The sequence below is a fragment of the Echeneis naucrates genome, chromosome 15 (assembly GCF_900963305.1).
Source record: "Echeneis naucrates chromosome 15, fEcheNa1.1, whole genome shotgun sequence".
NCBI classification, from domain to species: Eukaryota; Metazoa; Chordata; class Actinopteri; order Carangiformes; family Echeneidae; genus Echeneis; species Echeneis naucrates.
In genome coordinates, this window is record NC_042525.1 from 2,038,312 (window position 1) to 2,057,933 (window position 19,622).

General features: G+C 45.0%; 1 protein-coding gene across 1 annotated transcript in view; it reads right to left on the reverse strand.

The window, feature by feature from the left end:
- The window catches only part of adgra1b (adhesion G protein-coupled receptor A1b), a 115,174-nt gene that overhangs the window by 12,627 nt on the left and 82,925 nt on the right, over positions 1-19,622 (reverse strand). Inside the window, exons 15-16 of the mRNA XM_029521815.1 lie at positions 8,757-8,884; positions 3,933-4,056 (exon numbers count right to left, since the gene is read on the reverse strand). Coding sequence (XP_029377675.1) covers positions 3,933-4,056; positions 8,757-8,884 — 252 coding nt within the window. The remainder of the gene's footprint in view (positions 1-3,932; positions 4,057-8,756; positions 8,885-19,622) is intronic.

Here is a 19,622-nt window from a genome sequence, read left to right on the forward strand (position 1 = left end):
GCACTTCCCCTCCTTCGGTGGTTATTTTGTGAAAAACAGCACCAAGACAAGACAAAGATGTCATTATCCACACGAGCCCCATCCGGATGTCGTCAGTAGGAGGAGACGCTGGATGTGAACCCGATGTGAAATGTGGAGATAATGAGTTACCACAAAAAGGTTGTCGTGCACCTTCCTGCACTTTACGAGCTTCAAACACCGACTCCATCAGCTGGGGGGGGGAGGATTAGCTTTAGATACCACTGTCAGGCACAAAGAAGATTTTCATTTAATGTCTCTATGCTACTTTATTTACACAGTATAGCACCTATTATGTTGTGCTGTAGATGGGGTGTGGGGGGGGGGGGGGGGTTATGTCATTATGATTCATGACTTTTTGTTTTTTAGACCCTGAAAACTTTCTGTAAAAAATGCTCATGCTAATATCAGAATCATTTTTTTGGTGTTCAGGCTACAAACCGGTTGGATCCATATGGAGCCTGACAGGAAGTCTGTTTCCACTGCGTTTGTCAATCTCAATCTATAAAACACCCTTTATACTTTTTATCCACAGTTAATCTCCTAAAAAAAAAGAAACAAAGAGAACGGTGTTGAACATCAATCAAAGATGGAGCCGTTAAGTGCAGAGCACTCTGCAGTAACATCCATCACTGAAGCAGCAGATATCAGAGTCTAACTTGATTTTTTAAGGGATTGGTGGATAATTTTCTTTTGATGAATTCCCATTCTTTAATATCAGAATAAAATTAACATTATTACAGATTCAGTAGAAAGAAAAAATGTGAAGTTATTAAGCTCTATTAAGACGTCAGTCTCTCAGCTAATTTTATTTTATGATGAGGAGAATCCAAACTTTAAATATGATATGGACACAATGGTACAATATGAAATAACCAATGTGACCATTTAATAAGAAGGAAATGAAGATGGAGACGAAGCATTACCAAAATACACTGATAGTAAGCATTAAAGATCCCGGAGTATAAATCAGGAGTTTCTAATAACCTGGAGGATAATACAGTACTTGACCTTGTTTGGTCAGAACAGAATAAAAGCATAAAGTGAAATGAGCAGTAATTAATACAATTAGAGCTTCATTGTTAGATGAAATGACGTTCGTCGACAGAAACCATCATTCTCTGCTCTTTCTGCAGTCGTTGAAGAGTTTATTTCCAGCAGCAGCTCATAGCTGTCGTGTGGTTTCCCATTTTCTGTAAACGTGACGCTGTCAAATTGATTGTTTCAGCTATTTTAGCATATATGCTGAAAGCACTGCGGTCCCACGTCCTTCTCAGCTGTCTTCTGTGGACATGTTCATTATATCCGCTGCGACTGTTTTCGATGCATAAGTCACCACAAGCCTTTTCCAGCTCAGGAACAGAGAACAAAGCTAATCACTGCAGATGCTGCTGTAATGTCTATACTGTTTTTATTTCGCCGGCATTTTCCATCACAACGGCTCACTAATGAGGAAATCCTCCGTATAGCATCTTTAAGCTGGCAGTCAGATGTAACCTCAGATGTAGGTCAGGTTGTTTTGCTAAATAAATGAAATAATAAGCTGCTCACACTCATTGGACTGAAATGTTTAATCAGACTTTTGGAGGACGGTCCGGAGGTTAAAACGAGGATGTGCTGTACGTCGTCCTGCTGCTGAATACAAACAGAAGATGTCATGTGACAGCTGCGGTGCTGCTGAAGTCAATGACAAAGTGCTTCTTGTTGGAGGAAGAGATGGAAGGAGAGATTAGAGCCGACTTTGACTCCGAGGCAATAAAGACGTCGGCTGCTGCACCGCGAGGAGGTGTGGGACTGAAAAGTGGCTTAGACACAGAGCGTATAGGATGCAGATGGGGAGGAGGACGGTGGCGGGGGGGGGGGGGCGCTGAGGGCTGGCTGGGGAGTGCAGGCTTGAAGTGCTACGAGAGCTGCCAAAGCTCATTTCAGAGCTCCTTGAAGTTCCTTCTGTCGGAGGAAGAGCGTGTACTTATGTGCCCCCCTGGGAAGGGGGGGGCTACATATGTGTGTGCACAGTGGGAAGGCAGGATGATTGGCGGAGCTCAGCAGGCGCTGTGTGGATCTGCGGGTGTGCTTCTGAATGTGTGCATCACACGTTTCCTCAAGCAGTCCTGTAATTAACCTAAATTGTGTCTGGTGGGTGGGGGGGGGGCTGCCTCCATCCCTGTGGAACAGTAGACAATCTGGGCTCCTGCCCAAACCCTGGGGGGAGTTATCCTGTTAGTAGTGATTGGCTAAAGGAGGAGCAGTAACAAATATCCAACCGCCCCAGGATGGAAAAAAATGAGTTAAAGAGCAGGATCGGGGCCAAACGGGGGCCAAACGGGGGCCAAACGGGCTGCACACCTGTAGATTCATCTGTTTAAGGATCAGTTGAAGCAAAGAAATAGAGCCTGAATATTCGATCTGAATAATGAGAGAACATTTCATAGCTTCATTTTAAAACAATTTTCTGCTATTTGTAACAGCAGCGAAGAAAACTGTATCGATACTCCGTTAACATGGAGAGAAATACTAATGTGATGCTAAACGGTAGAAGCTGCATTTTATGACAGGCGCCAGTCGGGCCGATGGAAGACTTGACGGCTCGTGACACGAGTGGTGACTTCTCACAGACTTGTGCTGTCAACCCGCCTCCTGTCACACGGCTCAGGCAAAGCCGGCTGACATCAAATGTGCCGCAGTGCACTTCACTCTGGTGGAGTTGGAGCCTTTACAGTCCAGAATCAGCCGGCCACCTAAAGTCCCGATTCCCAAACACGCTGCGGCAAACAATGGGGCGAGCGAAGGCTGCTTAAAGTTTGAGTGGAAAAGTGTACATCAATCTGTCTGTGGCCACACATAGAAAAGAAAAAGAAACGTCTCACTTCAGTGGTAACCTGGATACAGTTTTCATCTCCCTCAGATATCTTCTCCATCTCTTCTTTGTCCCTTCGAAGTGGGTCTTTTGTTTTCCCACTTTTCTTGACAATACTCTATCATCCTTTCTTCTCTATAAACTCTCCTGCTTTTCATTTTGAACAAAAACCTTCTGAAAAGTGAGACGCAGGCAGGAAGTCTGTGACCTGCCATCCTAAATCTCCACGTGTCTCAAGTTCTCATTCATAACAAGTGGAGGGACACCCATGTGACTACATAGTGACGCTGCTCACATCACGTGGTGGGGACGGCTTCCCGACACTCATCATCACAGGCAGTGGTAGTCGGTAATGTGTGTCACTAGCAATTACAGTGATCCAGTGAGGCGACCATTTTGCCTCTTTATCTAGTTACAGTATGCTGACATTTCATCATCATGCATGAAACTGAGATCATGTGGAGGACGACTTGAAGGGCCGCGGCCATGCAAGCTGTATTTATCAAGCAAGAGACATGAAGCCGGACGGAAATCTAAATAAAGCTAAACTCCACAGATCAGCAGATTGTCCTAAGCCCGATTATTTTATTAGAGTGGAAAATATTCAGAGAGATTCAGAGAATGAATCACGTTTATAAAAAAATAAAGGGAGCATCATAAACAGGATCCAACCAGCAGGGAGCATGAATATCGTACCAGTTGAAGAAGATACGGAACCGAGGGAACGCCATTTGAGTTGAGATTTAAATGTGAAGGAATAAACGTATGCACCGGCACTTAGACCACACAGGAGACAGAGTGATGAAAAACGTGGGACGTAACGCCCACCGGTAACCTTAGGCAACAAAAGAGAGCACGGCATTCATGACAAGAAAGCCTGAATCATCGGGCCTCATTGTGCCAACACTTCAGTGAAAGAGTGAGCGGACCATACACGCCGCTGAAGCATGAAGATACTCTACATCCACTCATCACGCTCGCCGTCACCTGAATAGACATTCATAATCAGTTCTCTAAAAAAGGTTTGAGGGACGAATAAAAAGGGGAATGTACTTACTGACTGACAGATGATGGGGTATTTGATTCGATTGATGCCGCCGGCGAACACAGCGAAGGTCAGAGCCGTGTGGAAGCAGAAGTTGAGGAGCATATGCCATCCCTTTCGACTGATGCGGATTGCGCTGCCATAAAAGACAGAACCAAAAAATTAGCAGCTACATACCATAAAGTTAAGTCTCACTGAGATTCAGTTTCAGGTGTGTTACCTGTCAGTTCTGATCCAAGCCGTTCTCTTACAAGGTCGCCATCGAGCGCCCTTTTCTTTTTACCTTGCTGTGACCGTATAAATTAACAACCATGGGAGAGGCTGGAAATGCTGCTCATAGACTCCGAGCAGTACAAACAAGCCATTACATCCTCCGATGCATGTGCTGATCAAGAGAATATTTTAACATGCACTTTAAAAAATGTAACCTTAGTGCAACTTTAGAAAGTAAGGTGGTGATGCACATGAAATGTTTTCAAATTGATTAAAGTGTAATTCAGCTCTAACTTGTTTTTGAAGTGCAGAGTAAGCGTAAAGTACATCGACGACTTTAATGGGCTGTTTCCTTTTTTCAATTTTAATTTTTCCCACATCAAATAGCACAGCATTGTAATGTTTGCCGCCTTTTGTAACCTCTACCTTTCATTTTGTGAGTGCTAAAAACTATAATGGGACTGACTGAAGAAGCAGAATTTCCTTTAAAATGGGAGGCATCATCATCATCAGCCACTCATACAAATACACATAAAATCTGCCTTTGGATGCCAAAAAACCGAAATCAGAAACATTGAACGTCACAAACCTTAAACTCCAGGAATAAATAAGTTACTGCAGACTCTGAGGTCATGACAGCACTTTTAATTTTTCAACATAATTGGCTTGAAACAGTTTAAAGATGGAGTAAAGAAAGCTGAGAACGTTAACATTACCTATATTTTTTAGAGACTACGGGACTCATTGTTGCTCAGGGTTGTAGGAACTGCTGCTGCATTTTCTACCCAGATGTTCCATTTTTACAGCTGACGTGTGAGAAACAAATGATTTCCTCACAAAGTGTCTTTGAAATCTGCCTCGAAACATTTCAAGAGACTCTGTTCATTTCCATTCAGCGACAGAGGAATAATGATTACGGAAAAGTTGCTTCAAATCTTCATGAAAAGAAAGAAAGAAAAAAAAAAAAACCAGAGAATCAGTTTTAAGAAAAACGAAAATAATCCTCAGTCGACAAAACGGCAACACTTCCGACAAACTGTGCAATGTGTGTTTCAGAATGATGGACCTGAGGCGAAGGACTATTCACAGTTATTCACAGTGCCGTCTTCCTACACAGCTCTTTAACCCACTTTCTCTCTCTCACACGGCATGCAGTGGTATTTGTGCTGGTTTGATGGCGAAATAAAAAAGACATTGCTTGCGCATGGCGTGGCCAATTGAGGATTTCTCAATGTAAAACAATGCACTTGTATCCACTTTGTGAAATATGGTGTCAGCCGGGGGGGGTTGAGAAGCCGAGGAAGGGTACTTAACCCACATCGCTACTCTCCATCCAGCTATTAGAAGATAGAGCAGATAGATCAGACAATACCAACGCTGGTGTCTCAGTGTGTGTGAATGAGCAGGCCATCGATTCTTTTAATTACTCTCCCCGTGTCAGCTCCGTCTGTTTAATCTGTACAGTCGCTGCCACCATGTGGAATTATATAACCCTTAGCTGGAAATCTCCACTCCCCAAAATGGAGGAGCGGAGCCCCGGCTGCACGTGAGCCAACTGTAGATGAGGCAGCGGCTCGGCAGTGAGCTCTGAGGCGTGTCTGGGGGCCGGGCCGGGTGAGGGGGAGGGAGACTCAAAGCCGCCGCTGCCGCCGCCGCCGCCTCTTCGGTCCAGGTACTGAACTCCATCCAGCGAGGAGGAACATAAATCAGGCCGGCTGCTGGCCTCCATGGAAGGAGGTTTTCATAGGCTCTGCTCTGGGCTTTCATTGGGTCAAGTACATTAACCTGGCAACCCTCCATATCCCCATCTCCCAAAGGGTGGGGGGGATAAAACCGTCTCGCTCAGTATCTGCTGCCTACCCCTGCCGAGCTAACTGCGGGGGACAATAAAGCCGTAACATCACACATTATACGAGGGTTCATTTTGGCGAAGTAATTTCACAGGTGAAACATTTTTGGAGGTTCCATCCACCACAGGTGGCAGCACGGTTAGACGGAGCATGAGGAACTTAACGACCCAACAGGTCCAGACTCTACGGCAGAAAAGGCCAACGATGTAAATATATCAGCTTCTACTCAGTCCAGTACTTTTGGTTCTGTTCTGGTCTCCACCGACACCTGACCAAAAAAAAAAAAGAAAATTTCATGCTGATCCGAAGCTGATCTCTGATTCTTAAGCTCCATTGTTTGGCTGCAGCCGTTATTGAATTGTTTTTGTTCCTTTTAATTGCAAACTCATGATGCTCAGTTCTTTACTTCTGGTGTGAAATAAATTAAAACCATATTTATTTTTGATGTTTTTTTCCCATTTCATTGGCGAAATTACAAGCAATCTAAAAAACCCATCATGCTTCGGCTGATCTGGGTAGAAGGAGGGATGCTGCATTAGACTTGGTTACACCTGAGCCTCTGCCTTAAAGCCTCTGCAAGCTGTCCTCGCATTTCTGCTGAATTTACACAGTAAAAAAGTCGGCGCCGTATCAACTGCTAACGATTTCTATCACCATGACAGACGGCGACGGACTGCGTCACTTTTTATACACGCAGAAAAGTCATTCCTGCTGCTAAGTGTGAGGTAATGTGAAGTCAAGGACGCCCCTCTATGTGGATATTAAGTGTATTCATGGATGTTGAACATCCTTGATTGGAGAGAATGAGCTCCTCCAAATGCAGCAGTGTGTGTGTGACATCAGTGTTCCCCAGTTTGACTGAGTCATGACTGAGAAAACGTTTGATGCAAATTACGCTGAGAGGGTTCAAAAGATTTTTGCTTTCAAAGACACGATACCCAGTATGTTCTTCACTCGGCTCATACATCATGCATCAGCGCTGCACCAATAATCACAGTCTATCTTGGCTTATCTTACTGGCAGAGGAAGAAACCAACATTATATGCTGTATACGCATGTGTGAATGTGTTAGTGATCCGAAGTGAGAAAGAAACACAATCAAACATTCGCTATCTGCCGCGGCCGTCCTTGAACGGCTTCCCTCGCAATTGGCGCATTTAACACGCCGTTCACAGCTTGGGTACCGTCAGTCATCTGGAGTGATACTACACAACTCAAGTGTTACTAAACAGAGATGTGTTTCAGGGCTGGGGAGTGCCTAAAGGGAGAACGTGCTGGTGTTTGTTAATGTGAACGCTGCGCAAAGAAAAACCCTCCGACGCTCCCCGGCGAGTGACACGCACCGCAAGAAACTCAGCGTCATATGTTGAATATTGATGAATGGATTTTAGTGTTTACAGATTTATGAGTCCAGGATTAACGAGGCGCAGGTCTTCCTCTGCCACAGTCACAACAACATGAAGGAAAATGATGTCATGACGTCCACAACATCTGAGTTTGGACCATGAATAGTTTTGCACTTTTGGTTTTCTGTGAGCGGTGACAGGATGGAAAGGCTGAATGAACCTGAACACTGTTGTGATTTCTGTAGATACATAAATGGTCAGAATTTCTCTTCTCTCAACGGCAGATTCCAAATATGATGAGAAAAAGTGCAACTTAATATTGAAGTCATGATGTATTCTGTGTCAACTACAAATCTAAACTTTTACACGTGATTTACTTTTCCACAATAAACTTTACCGTTTTAATTTTAATTGGCTTGTCATCTTTGCCCTTAATTAGAACGTCTGTCTGTGCAGTCTGATGTTCAGCTGGGTTTGAAAATGACATGTAATTTGATTTTAGAGCCACCAACTCAACAAGCACCAGATGTTTGTTGTTTGGAAACTGTTGAGATTTCGTTTGATTAAAAAAAAAAAAAATTGAAATTGAAATCACGCCTGCTCGTATCGCGGCGTTCGGTTTTCCCTTCAGTCGGCGCTGCCACGCCTGACAGCAGATAGCGACGTTACTGTTTGAGGCTCCAGATGCTGTCTGACTGCTGAGATGCACCCCGTTTCATCCCCAGTGCCACGAAAGGATGCACAGCTTTATACATTTTATGTTTTAGTCACATTTAAGAAAAGCTGTGATATCTATTTACTGTGCTCATCTTAAAATATCTCAAATATTTCAATTAAAATGTGCCATTTGAGGCACTTCCTGTTTCCTTTATATTAAAATGGATGACGAGCTATTACGATAACACGACATTAACGCCAGGGACACGATGAGTGACTGATGATGATGAATTGGCGTGCTGAAATAATGTCGCTCCTGCATCTGCAGCCGATGAACTTAAGTGGAGCAGACAAATGCCACAGAGCAAAACCAGAAGAGCCGCACGGTGCATTCAATGTCCTCATCTCCATACGGGGTAAAAGGAACAAAGGTGGCCTAAGCTGTTCTTAGAAATCCATTTGAAGCATATATTTCTGCTCTGACTGTCAGAAACACACACACACCTGTCTGTGTGTTTCAGATCCTCTTAGTCAGACAGGCTGCAGTGCGCCTGAGTCACAACAGTCGGGCCAGGCTGTGTGAGAGGAGTCGAAGATGGGCTGTGAGCCATCGAGGTAAAAAGGTGAGAAATTAAGAGATTACATGAGCGGCTGCCTGAGTGTCCGGATGCAGGAACGAAGTTCAGGGGCCGGGATTACAAACGAAGGCTCAGCAGGTCTCACAGTAAAACTTCCAACAGAACGGACGGCAGACGGCGCTTTCCTCTTACCTGTGGTGCACTATGTAGGTGATGATGGAGGCGAAGAGGCAGAGCAACATGACCGCCGTGCAGGCATACACGACCGGGTGCAGAAACTCCCCAGGGTACGGGGGGAAAGACAGCACCTTCTTCAGATCCTGAAGGGACAGAGGGGACACGGGAATCAGAAAAAAGTCATCGTCAATACAAAATCTTAAAAACAGTCAGCAACAATCCACCCAAACGAACGAATGAGAGTCAAGGAAATGTCTGAGAAAGAACCCTGTCGAGTAAATATTCTTCCCGCTGGATTTACATTCAGCGTTTCAGGTATTTAGCTGACAATCTTAGTGAATGCAACAATAGAATAAGCCTCAGAGTGCCAAAATAAAAAGGACAAACAAAAATGGATTGGAGCCAGGCAAAGAAAAAAACAAAAACAAAAACAAAGTTAAGTCGCTTTTTGTGGCTGTAACAGACACATTGTTAACAGCGCCTCATTAAGCCCTTATCAACATCACAGCGCGCTGCAGGACCGGCCTCTTCAGTCAGTACGCCGGCTTGACTGCCGCCACGGGCAGGTGTAGAGCCCACGGTGACGTCACGACTCGGCCTCCATCATGTCGACGCTGCTAAATAAAGCACACCTTATCTCCATAACCCCGGCAGCGCAGTGCGAGTTTGTGTGTGCGAGAGTGATCCACATACACGCTGTCTGACTCCATCACTGTCTCTGCGAGCAGCCAAGTGGGATATTCTCCCTCTCTGCCCGTTTATCCGAAGGCTGATGAGCCTGTCGGGGCCTGCGAGGGGTCGTGACCTTCAGCCGAGCATTTCTAAGCACAGTTGTAACGCGGCAGCTCGAGCTGAAATGAAAAGTTTGGGTAGCAGGACACAAGGGAGATGTAGAGCAAAGAAAGAATGTGGAGGAGACACTGCTCTCCATTTCCCAGAAATCTCTTGGTGTTTCTTGGACAGCTGCAGGTTTTAGTGTATGAATTCAAACATTTAGTTTTTATTTAAATTACTGTAAACTGAAAACATTAAATCCATCCATCCTTTAAGAAATGACACTTCCAGCTTTACATCTGCTGGTTCTTCGGCCCTGGTCTGGAAATGTGTGCAGATTCCAGGTGTTATCCTCTGATATCATCTGCCAGCCACACTTTTTGTGTGTATGCCAGAACCGGTCCAGATATGGAAGAAACATCTGACAGTCATGCTGCGAACAGTCGGGAGGCTTTTCTAGCTCACAACACAGTGAGCTGATGGGAAGAGTCGCAGATCTAACACACAAAGCACAATTTAGCCCCATGAAAGCTTTTGTCTTGTCTGATTCAACGTTAAATAAAATAAACTCCTTCAAGCTTTGGATTCCTTCAGTTAGTAGCAATACTTCGATAAGCTTCAGTGACCAAAAGGCGAGAAACAAAAGCGTGTTTATTTGCTTCAATCTTCATGTTGTTAATGTTAGCTTAACAGACTGGCTCACTGCAGCTGATAAAAGATTGCCAAATATAAATTCAATTGGCCAAATCAATCATCATTGGCTGTAATCGATCCAGCTGAATCCCTCAACCTGTGTACCACGGCCTTTGCGACGTGACCACCGCTCTGACTTCAGCAGCTTTAACACTAACGTGTCGCCAAGCTGAAAAGCCTGAATGACGTGTTTTGACTGTGCGGCTCGTAGTGATCGGGATGAACGAGGTGAAGAGCTGGAGAGAAAAACCGCAATTACACCCAAACAAGAAAATGTACAATCACGAGCAAACACGTGGCTGGATGGAGTAAAAACACATGCAGAAGGAAAGAAAGAAAGAAAGAGCGGCGAGCGAGTCGGCCTCGTGGCAGAAAACAAAAGATGACAAGCACATTCCAACATTGTAAACAGCTTCGCATAATTCGGGTGTCACAGGTTTACAGGGAATTATAAGGTTTATTTTTATCCTCGGAGCGATGCCATGAAAGGACAATGAGAGCTGGTGTTAATTACAGCTCAATGAACTGATGTTGCTGAAAAAAAAAAAAAAAAAAAACAATAATAAAAAAAAAAAATCACAGCCTGAAGCATCAGCTAAAAAAAAAATGAAGCTTTTAAGTCAGTAAGCTGATTTATGCACTCAAAGAGCAAATAGCACTCCATAGGAGTTCAGATCATGAGAAATTACCCCACACGCAAACATCAACTCGACTAAAAGGTCAAAGAAAAAACTCTTTGGAGGGAATGAGTCACTGCATTGATAAAAACCAAGTAGTGCTCAGACGCACTGATGTTCTCATGAGGCGCATTATCATCATCGCTGGGATTATAACGTTGGCTCTCGCCCGCAGAGTCTTTAACCGTTTCTCACCCCTCGAACAAATAAAGCTCGCTGGCCCACAGCTGAGCTGCTTTTCTCAAAATCCATAAGACGTCATGCATCTTGGAAGCGTTTCCTCGCTAAACTACACGAGTGCCCTCCGTTACTGTAAACTGAAACATGGTACGCTGGCATGTCGTATGCTGCTCAGCAGCTTTGAGTGATTATGCCAATTTAGAAAAAAATAAATAAATCAGCAGCAGCTTTTAGAAATTTTATTTCTAATTAAATATACTTTTTACTCATCCCATCATCCTTCATGTTTTCACTGCTTTAGCTCCTCCATTCCTGTCAAACATTACGTTGCTCGTCGTGTCCATTAACAGAAAGTTAAAAGGACGCTTTGAAGCGTACTTAACTTCTCTGTCTTCATTGTGTATGAGCTCCACACTTAAAACACATTAGCATTAGTTAGCACTGATAAAATGCCTAAAAGCCCCTCGACCGTCAGAGTATCCTGTTCCCAGCACCCGTCCTGGCTGAGCTAAAATTCATATCTGAACAGCTGCTGAGGCAGGAGGAGACCCGTTAAGAACGGAGAATTCTGCTGCCAGGAGGAGGACAATTTAAATAACAAACACCAAACTTTGAATGAATGGATAAATGGGAAAAGAATAACTGATTGTGTTACTGTGGAGCGGATGCTTTGAGGTTGAGGAAAATATTTGTATTTCTTCTTTGGTAATTTTTTTTTTGTGCTATTCACGTCACACGGTGAAGCTCAAGTGTTTCCATCACTCCAACGTGAGATGAGAGGAAATGTGTTACTCCCACAACGAGACAAGAGGACGGCTGTTTTTTTTTCTGATTCCTCCTGAATATAAAAGTCAACTTATCACATCTGTGTGTTCACATTTGACCACAAACTGTCTAAAAAAAAAACAGGAGGTAAGAAAAGTGAAGATGTTGCTGAGAGCCTTAAACCTTTATTCTACTCAACGCAAAAGAAAGAAAATCTGATTGTATTGAAGTTTATGGGAAAAAAACCCAAATTCTCAGGTGATTTATTAACTCAGAAAACAGACCATAAAGAAGGGAATGCATTGGGGGGGTGTAGCTCCTGTTTGAGTGACAGACTGTACCAGCCAATCAGGATCAAGCCCTCACTCCCCCTTCAGTTAGTCAAATAAATAAGAAAGAAGATGGCTGCGGCCAAATTATGAAGCGGAGGTTTCAAAACGATGGCTCACAACTGAATGACTGTCTTCACCTCATCAACCCCCCCGATGAACAGGCAGAGACATCATCGAACTCTTTAGATGGACAACAGGAGTTTGAAATACCAAAACTATGAGTTAAGTGCTGGTAGACGAGGCGGCCCCCAGTCGAGCTGAAGCACAGCAGTAGCCTGAGGGAAGATGCAGCTCCAACCCGTCTCCTACTAATACAGAGGTGTCCTCATGAAAGGACCTGAATAGCTGCTCGGTGGCCAGCAGCAGAGGAACTGCTGTACGAGACTGTTCAGAGACGGGGAGAGCTGGAGCTAAGTGTGCAGGCTCAGCAGAAGCTTTTCCTGAAAAAGCAAAGGTTAAAAAATGACCTTACAGCAGACAGAGCTGCAGGGGAGAAGAGGAAGGAAGGATGAATGGAGTCTGTCCCCTCCAGCAGATGGATCGACCCAAAGAGAAACGGCGAGACAGACGACTGCGTGCTCCGAGCCAATTGTTCATATGGTGAAGCAGTGCTGATGCTTCTGGGGTGACGTGGGGCAAACTGCTGCAGCACAAAGGAGGAGAAGGCCGCAGTGGGATGAGTGCACAATGCTTTCACCCAACACTGACTCAGTGCACTTCAGCTTTCCAGCACCCTTGTTATTACTCAGTCATTTATCATTTTCTCCGGTGCATGTGCAGACTTCCAGACTTTTACACTCTGCAGCGTTGGACTCTGACACCGTCTCCTGTATATTTATGTTGCGTATAGATCTCTGTGCAGTGCAACAGATGCACACTGTAAAGTTGCAGCTCCCTTGTTGACCTGGCTGTCACGATGACTGATAAGCCGTTGGTGTAGCTCGCAGTGCGCTCTGAACAACCCTTCCTTCCTTCCCTGTTGTACTTTTCCTTGCAGCAGCCAATAGCGAGATGTCAGCTTGGGACATGAGCAGCCGGCTTCAAATGTGATTTCTCCACTCCAGTTTTTATCGTTATTGCTATTGCATTACATCATTACACCATGGCCACTTTATTACTGTGTCTGTGCAGCAGGGAAATGTGACCAACCCTCTGACAGTGCAATTCATTACAGCTTGGCAACAATATTGCCATGCAGGGCAGTTTCGTTTATCCTTATTCTGGATTAGAACTGCCATGTTACGTCTAAACACGCCTCCATTGTCCCCTTGCCTCGGCAGCTAAAGAGGCCCCCAATCCCCTGTTTGTGTTGTAGTTACAACTTTAATCCAGGATCCACCCTCCCCATGCCAACATCAGATTACCAGAGTCAATTAAACGTGATCCATAATCTCAGCAAACATGCACGGTGGATGGAAGGTTATCATGCCCCGCGAAACAAACTGGAACAAACACGCCGCTGATCTGAGAGGACTTCCAGGCCCCACGTCTTGTTTTATCCCAGCGATCAGTTACGATGATGAACTGTGAAACCTTCTATGTGCAAATATTTCCCAGACTCTTGCAAATTTAATGCATTTAGTTTTTAATTGATGCTGTTGAAACTGCAGAATCTGTAAGCCAATCTGTGACATATGTCCGCACAAATGTGCCCCCCCCCTCCGTTGTAAACACATTGGTGCACGCAAGAATGCACAAACATTGTGGGGGAGAGGGATGAGAAAGGGAGTGAGAGAAAAAACAAAATTAAAATCCTCCAGTGAACAGCCTGCGGGCTCCCGGCTCCCATCCAGCACAGTATTTTATCATCCTTGAGTGGCTGTGCGAAGGCTGGAACAGAACCGGAGTGAGTGTGCAAATCAAACCCACTCTGGCTCGGCCGTACGCCGCCTGGATAACAGAGAGCGACGGGACAGTGGCGGGACGGAATAACCTCCTGACTCAACAACAGTCAGTTAAAAAAAAAAAAAAAAAAGAAAGAAAAAAGAAACAGTTGTGCGCCATTAACACGAGTCATCAATGTTTCATCGGTACCTTGTGGCTGTCGCTCAGCTCGTAGCTTTGACATACGGCCGTGCCCGATGACGCTTTCAACGGCAGAGGCGAACGAGGCCCGCCGTGGAACGAGTTACCAAATCACGTGTGGTATCTTTTAAAAAAAGAAGCGTTGCTATCTGATGAGGAAGCTGCTCTGGGAGAGCACCATCATCTGAGGCTCAGCCACATCAGTCGTGCCGTATTTATCTCCTCAAACATCAAGGGGGCATTGTTTCATTAGCATTAATTTCTCCAGAGCCTCAGATTAGAAGTGTTGTATTTAGCTTAAGGCTATTCAAATTCCTATACCGAAATTATTGTAATCGCTGTTCTGTGGAGATATTTAAAGCATGACTATCAAATAAATGAGCCTTGTGCACCGCTCAACCTTGCAAACAGAGTACAAGCTCATAATTCACTGTAGGCAAACGCTGCTCTACAACTGGAACAAAGAGATGTGAATGGCCAAGTCCGCTCTGAACGGAATGAATCGATGTGAACAAATGTGAGAGCAGGGAGAAGATTGCTTTTTAATATAGGGCAGAGACACTGGAACGACTCTCATCTCTGTCTGTCTCGGTTTTATTTATCTGGGGAAGGTTTGCAGAGCACGACGTCTCCTTTCGCACTCGGACAGTCGGAGCTTCCCAACGGGACCACAGGCTGCCTGCTCCGCAACTGGACCTTTAAGTCAACAGCTATCTGACACGTTTGGCGGGTTCAGAAAAATCTGATTTAGGCCTGGTGCCGATTTTCTACATTTCTAACTAACTTAAATTAATAATAAATAAAACAGATCCAATTTTGTGGCCCGCGACGAACTGAATCAATATTCCTGTTTGTCCACACCTGCATGTATCAGGGCTGAGGCGCCGTGTAAAACAGTGCTGACCTTTGCCATCGGCAGCCGTTTGGGGTCTAGTTTCTTGCTCAAGGACACACTGAGGATGAGGAGGAGACACGATTCAAACCAGCGACAACAGCAGCTGCAGTTTGACGCCAATTAGCAAACATTTCCTGTTAGTCATAAATATTAACATAAAATAATAATACACTGCATTCTGTGTGAAATTAGCTTGTAGAATGGGACTGGCACACCGTTCCCGACTGCTCCCTCAGAAAATGATCTTTATTTCAGAGACTTTCAGCAGGTAAATTCATTTTGGAGAGATTACTCAGTGAATTGTGATAGAATCTATCATTTTGACTGTGTTTTAATTATAAAGCAGGTCCAGGCTCTCTGTAACACCAACCTGAAGTCTGCTTTTCTTCGAGCTCGTCTCTGTGCCGCCATCTGCCCCATCCCAGCAGACACTGGCCCAACCAGAACAGGAAGGCAGTCCAATCGCAGAGCCACGACCTTTGTTGCTGTGAGGTGACAAAGTTAACCACTGTGCCACCGGAGCGCCCAGCCCTTTGAACCCGACCGTTTCGCTTCAAGTTTGTATTAATTGTGTTGATTCGTGAGTTTTGAGCAAATCAGATGAGATGCTCTGAAACTCTCTTCTAAAAGAGGAGATGTTATCTAGAAATACAGGGAGAGTCGATACTATGGAACTTTTAATACGAAAAATGTGCACGAAAACATTCCCAAACACATTTTCCTTGAAGCTTATAGGAAATCATGTATTTTTCAAACTCGGCACCAGTGATGAGAAGCCAACGCTGGATCGGAGCCACAATCAATAAAACTAAATCTGACAGAAGATCCTCAAAATGTAGAGCAGGATGTTGGAATGGACTAACCTGATCTTTTTTTTGTTTGTTTTAAAGAGAATGCATGAACAAGCCCGACGCTTGCCAGCGCGTCTTTCATCGCCTCTGCGTGTGTGTGAGTGAGAGAGAGAGAGAGAGAGAGAGAGAGAGGTGGTTGGTAGGTGTTGTCTGAGAGGGGTGACTCATCTCTTCCAATCGCTACACACTGTGTGGGTCTATGTACGTACACACACACACACACACACACACACAGAGCGAAATGCCTCAGCCTCTTTCACACACACACCGCTCACGCTCTGTCCTCGGCTGCCGGAGACGGCATGCTGTTCAGCACACAGAGCGGGAGCATACATTACACCGCACCTTCCTCGCCTGCAGGTCGATACGTTTTTACCAAAACATGCCGTTTTTTTTTTTTTTTTTTAGCTGCTATAACAATGAAACATAACGCAAAACGCCTCTCTGGCAACAGAAGTCTCAGCAGGTAAATAAGCTTCCGTTTGCCCATGTGCTGTTTAACTGGTGCATTTACAGAGCTCACACACACACACACATCTGTTGCTGTCCACCATTTTCATCTGCTCCTTCTCTCTCCACATCTCTAACAAGCCCTTCCACTGACTGTCGACTAACTGCAGAAAAAGCAGATGTGCAACGCTGAGCTCTGATTTCATCACCACAGGAATTACAAAAGGAGGCGTCTTTTCCTGAAAAGTCAAAAAACACCTTTTTAAAAAAATATGGATGTCCTTGTTGTGATGTTGTTTTCAGGGCTGTCAGGGAGTGCAGCCGGCGCGGGACTGTTGCTGCCATGTTCTGTAACTGTGGCGGCATTTAGCCCCCCTGAGACCGAGCTGTTGAGAAAGGAGGAGGGCGAGGGGGGGGGGATGCAGCCAGCCATGCAAAGAATAAATACATGAGGAATATGTTCCGTGGTGAATCTAACAGAAAACAGCTTGTAGCAGGGACAACAATGAAAAGCAGCGATCAGGGCAGATAAGGAGATGAAGAGTAATAACGTTACACACACGAGCTCGGCGGAGACTGATGGAGGGAGAAGGGCAGAAAGGTAAATCATTACTCCTTCAGCTGACGGGAGCTACAGTACGTCTGACTCAGATCTCTCCCTCGCCGTCTCTCCTCACATCCCTCCATCTCCAAACCGCAATGCAATTTTCCTCCATTTTTGATTACAGATTGCTCGCTGTGATCTCAGCCCAGTTCTATCTTACCATCTGACAGTTGTGCTGTCTGTGCCATTTGGACCAAAGTGGAAGCTCCATCTCCTCCGCCACCAATTTAACACGTTTGCATGTCATTAGAGCCGTTTGTAAGGCAAAGGTGAAACGTCAGGGCGGCGAGATGGGAGGGGATTTTAGCAGGCAGATTAGTTTTCAGCACTGATACCAGAGCACGTCGCTCACCTGTGTGGAATGGGAAAAGGGAGTTTTCGGGTCTTGTTTTGTTTTTGATTTTTCCAAACGACCAGTTGCTTAATTCACTCCTGGATTCTTCACACACATGCACATGAAACTGAGACAGACACGCACAGAAAACAACCAAGGACACAATGCCACTCAACGCTGCAGATAAACCCAAAGGGGCAGCTTTTCCTTTTAAAAGAATATCTACTGCCATCCATCAAGATAACGCTGCTGTGTTCTACAGCAGCAGAGGGAAAGAAGAGTGTCTGCAGCAGCTGGGCATCCTCCATCTTTCAAACTACCTCACTTCAAACCCCAAATTTGCCATTGACCCCACCCTGCTGGCACTCAGCTGGACTGAAAACAAACCGATGCTGGATTTATTTTCTGGACTTCTTCACACACTCACACTTATCAGATTATCCTATTCTCGGATTCTGTTTCTCTTCCAATTTTCTTCATATTTAAGAGGCATGTTTCTGCCACAGCAGCTGTTGCACACCCAGCTGTCCGGGGGGGGGGGGGGGCTCTCTTTGAATAGACTCTCTCGAGGTTTCTTCCTTTTTTATGTGCTGAGGTTGTTTGAGGAGTTCCTCTTTGCTGATATCTCGGCTGGATGTGGATGATATTGGGCTTTGTAAATAAATGGAAGAGAGTATGCGTCTTTCAGGTGATCTGGCTTATTCACACATGCACATCAGGTAAATTGGTGCAAAATATCACTTGTACATACGTAGAGGTATGTCAGTGGCGACCTGTCCTGGGATCTGGCCCAGCAGATTAACAGTACGGCCGATGGTTTGGATGGATATCCTGCTGAAGGTGTTTCAGGAGAGAAGATGTGTGTGAAGGAAGTGAATTCACTTCTGCTGGCACATTATCCAGGCGGCTGAAGAAATCAGTTCTCTCTTCTCTGTCTGGTTTGGTGATGCATTTCTGACATATTAATGTCAGCTCATTCTAGACACCCTCATGGCTCCCCTTAAATTTGTAATCTGTGTGAGCGCTCATTACTTTCCTACTCACCACAACAACCCATTAGATTCAAGTTCTCAAAGAAAGAACTGGTCACAAATGTATAGTTTCATAAAGAAAAGAGCTTGTTATTCCCCAGATCACTGTTTCACTGAAGTGAGAATTAATGTTTTATTTGTTGGGGAATATTTTCAGCTGCAGATTAAAATGGGAAAAAAAAAAACAACCAACCAAACAAACCAACCAGTATTTCCTGCTGTGGGACTGCGTTTGTGCGATCACCTCAAATAAACTACACTGCTCACATTTGTGGTTAATAAACGAACCTGCAGCCGACAGCAATGATTAGTTTTAAACCTCTTTGGGACAGAAATGGAGGCTTTGACTGCTCCAGCCACACAGGTTAGAAGATCAGTCCATGGTCGGCTGAGGGCATTAAAAGGAATTCATTGGCCAAAAGAATGACACTTAATGCTGATTGTTGTATCGACTGCACTTGTACAGCGTTTTTGTGGTCTCACCACTCAGAACGCTTTACGATGGTCACATCCACACAGCGCTTTGCGCAGGTTCTACGGTCACGCTTCCACCACACAGACACAGATGGAGGCCATTTCAGGCTCAGTATCTTTCACTAAGCGGCTCAGCGTGTGGAGGTGAGGAGCTGGGAATCGAACCTGCGAACTTCTGCTGATTCACTATCAGAGTGCACAAACAGAAGAAATATTAAGAATAATTTGTGAAGCTGGGTCCGACCTAATAAACTTCTGCATGAACACGACCTCCAGCTCCTAACAGACCTTGCCATGAGATATACTCCTTCGTCAGCCATGTTATTGGCCCCCCTCCCCTCAAATTACATAAGTCTCATTTTCTGCTGTCCTTATCTTCCTCCCAGGAGTGCACAGGGGGCCACATTGCATCACTCGCCGCTCTCTAATTACAAGCTGGGCAACAAGCAACAGCAGCAGCTCCACACCCGTACAGTAGATCAGAAAAAGACACAAGCGCAGGGCACAGCTGAACCCTCCATGTACGCTGCTGAGAGGAATTCACTTTTACAAAAGGATAAGTACATGAGGTCAACATCAGAGGTCACGGGGATCACGGCTGGTTGTGGCAGGAAAAGGCCATGATGTACCATAAAGCATTTCCAACAGTTTTCAGCTTTCAGGCCTATTATGAAAATGACCCCCTCGGCCTTTTCTGTTTCTCTGGTGATATACTTTTGCTAATCAGGGCCTGGCAGCAGCAGCAGCAGCAGTGAAATGGAGGGGCAGAGGCGGATACTCTGGAAGCTGCCGTCTT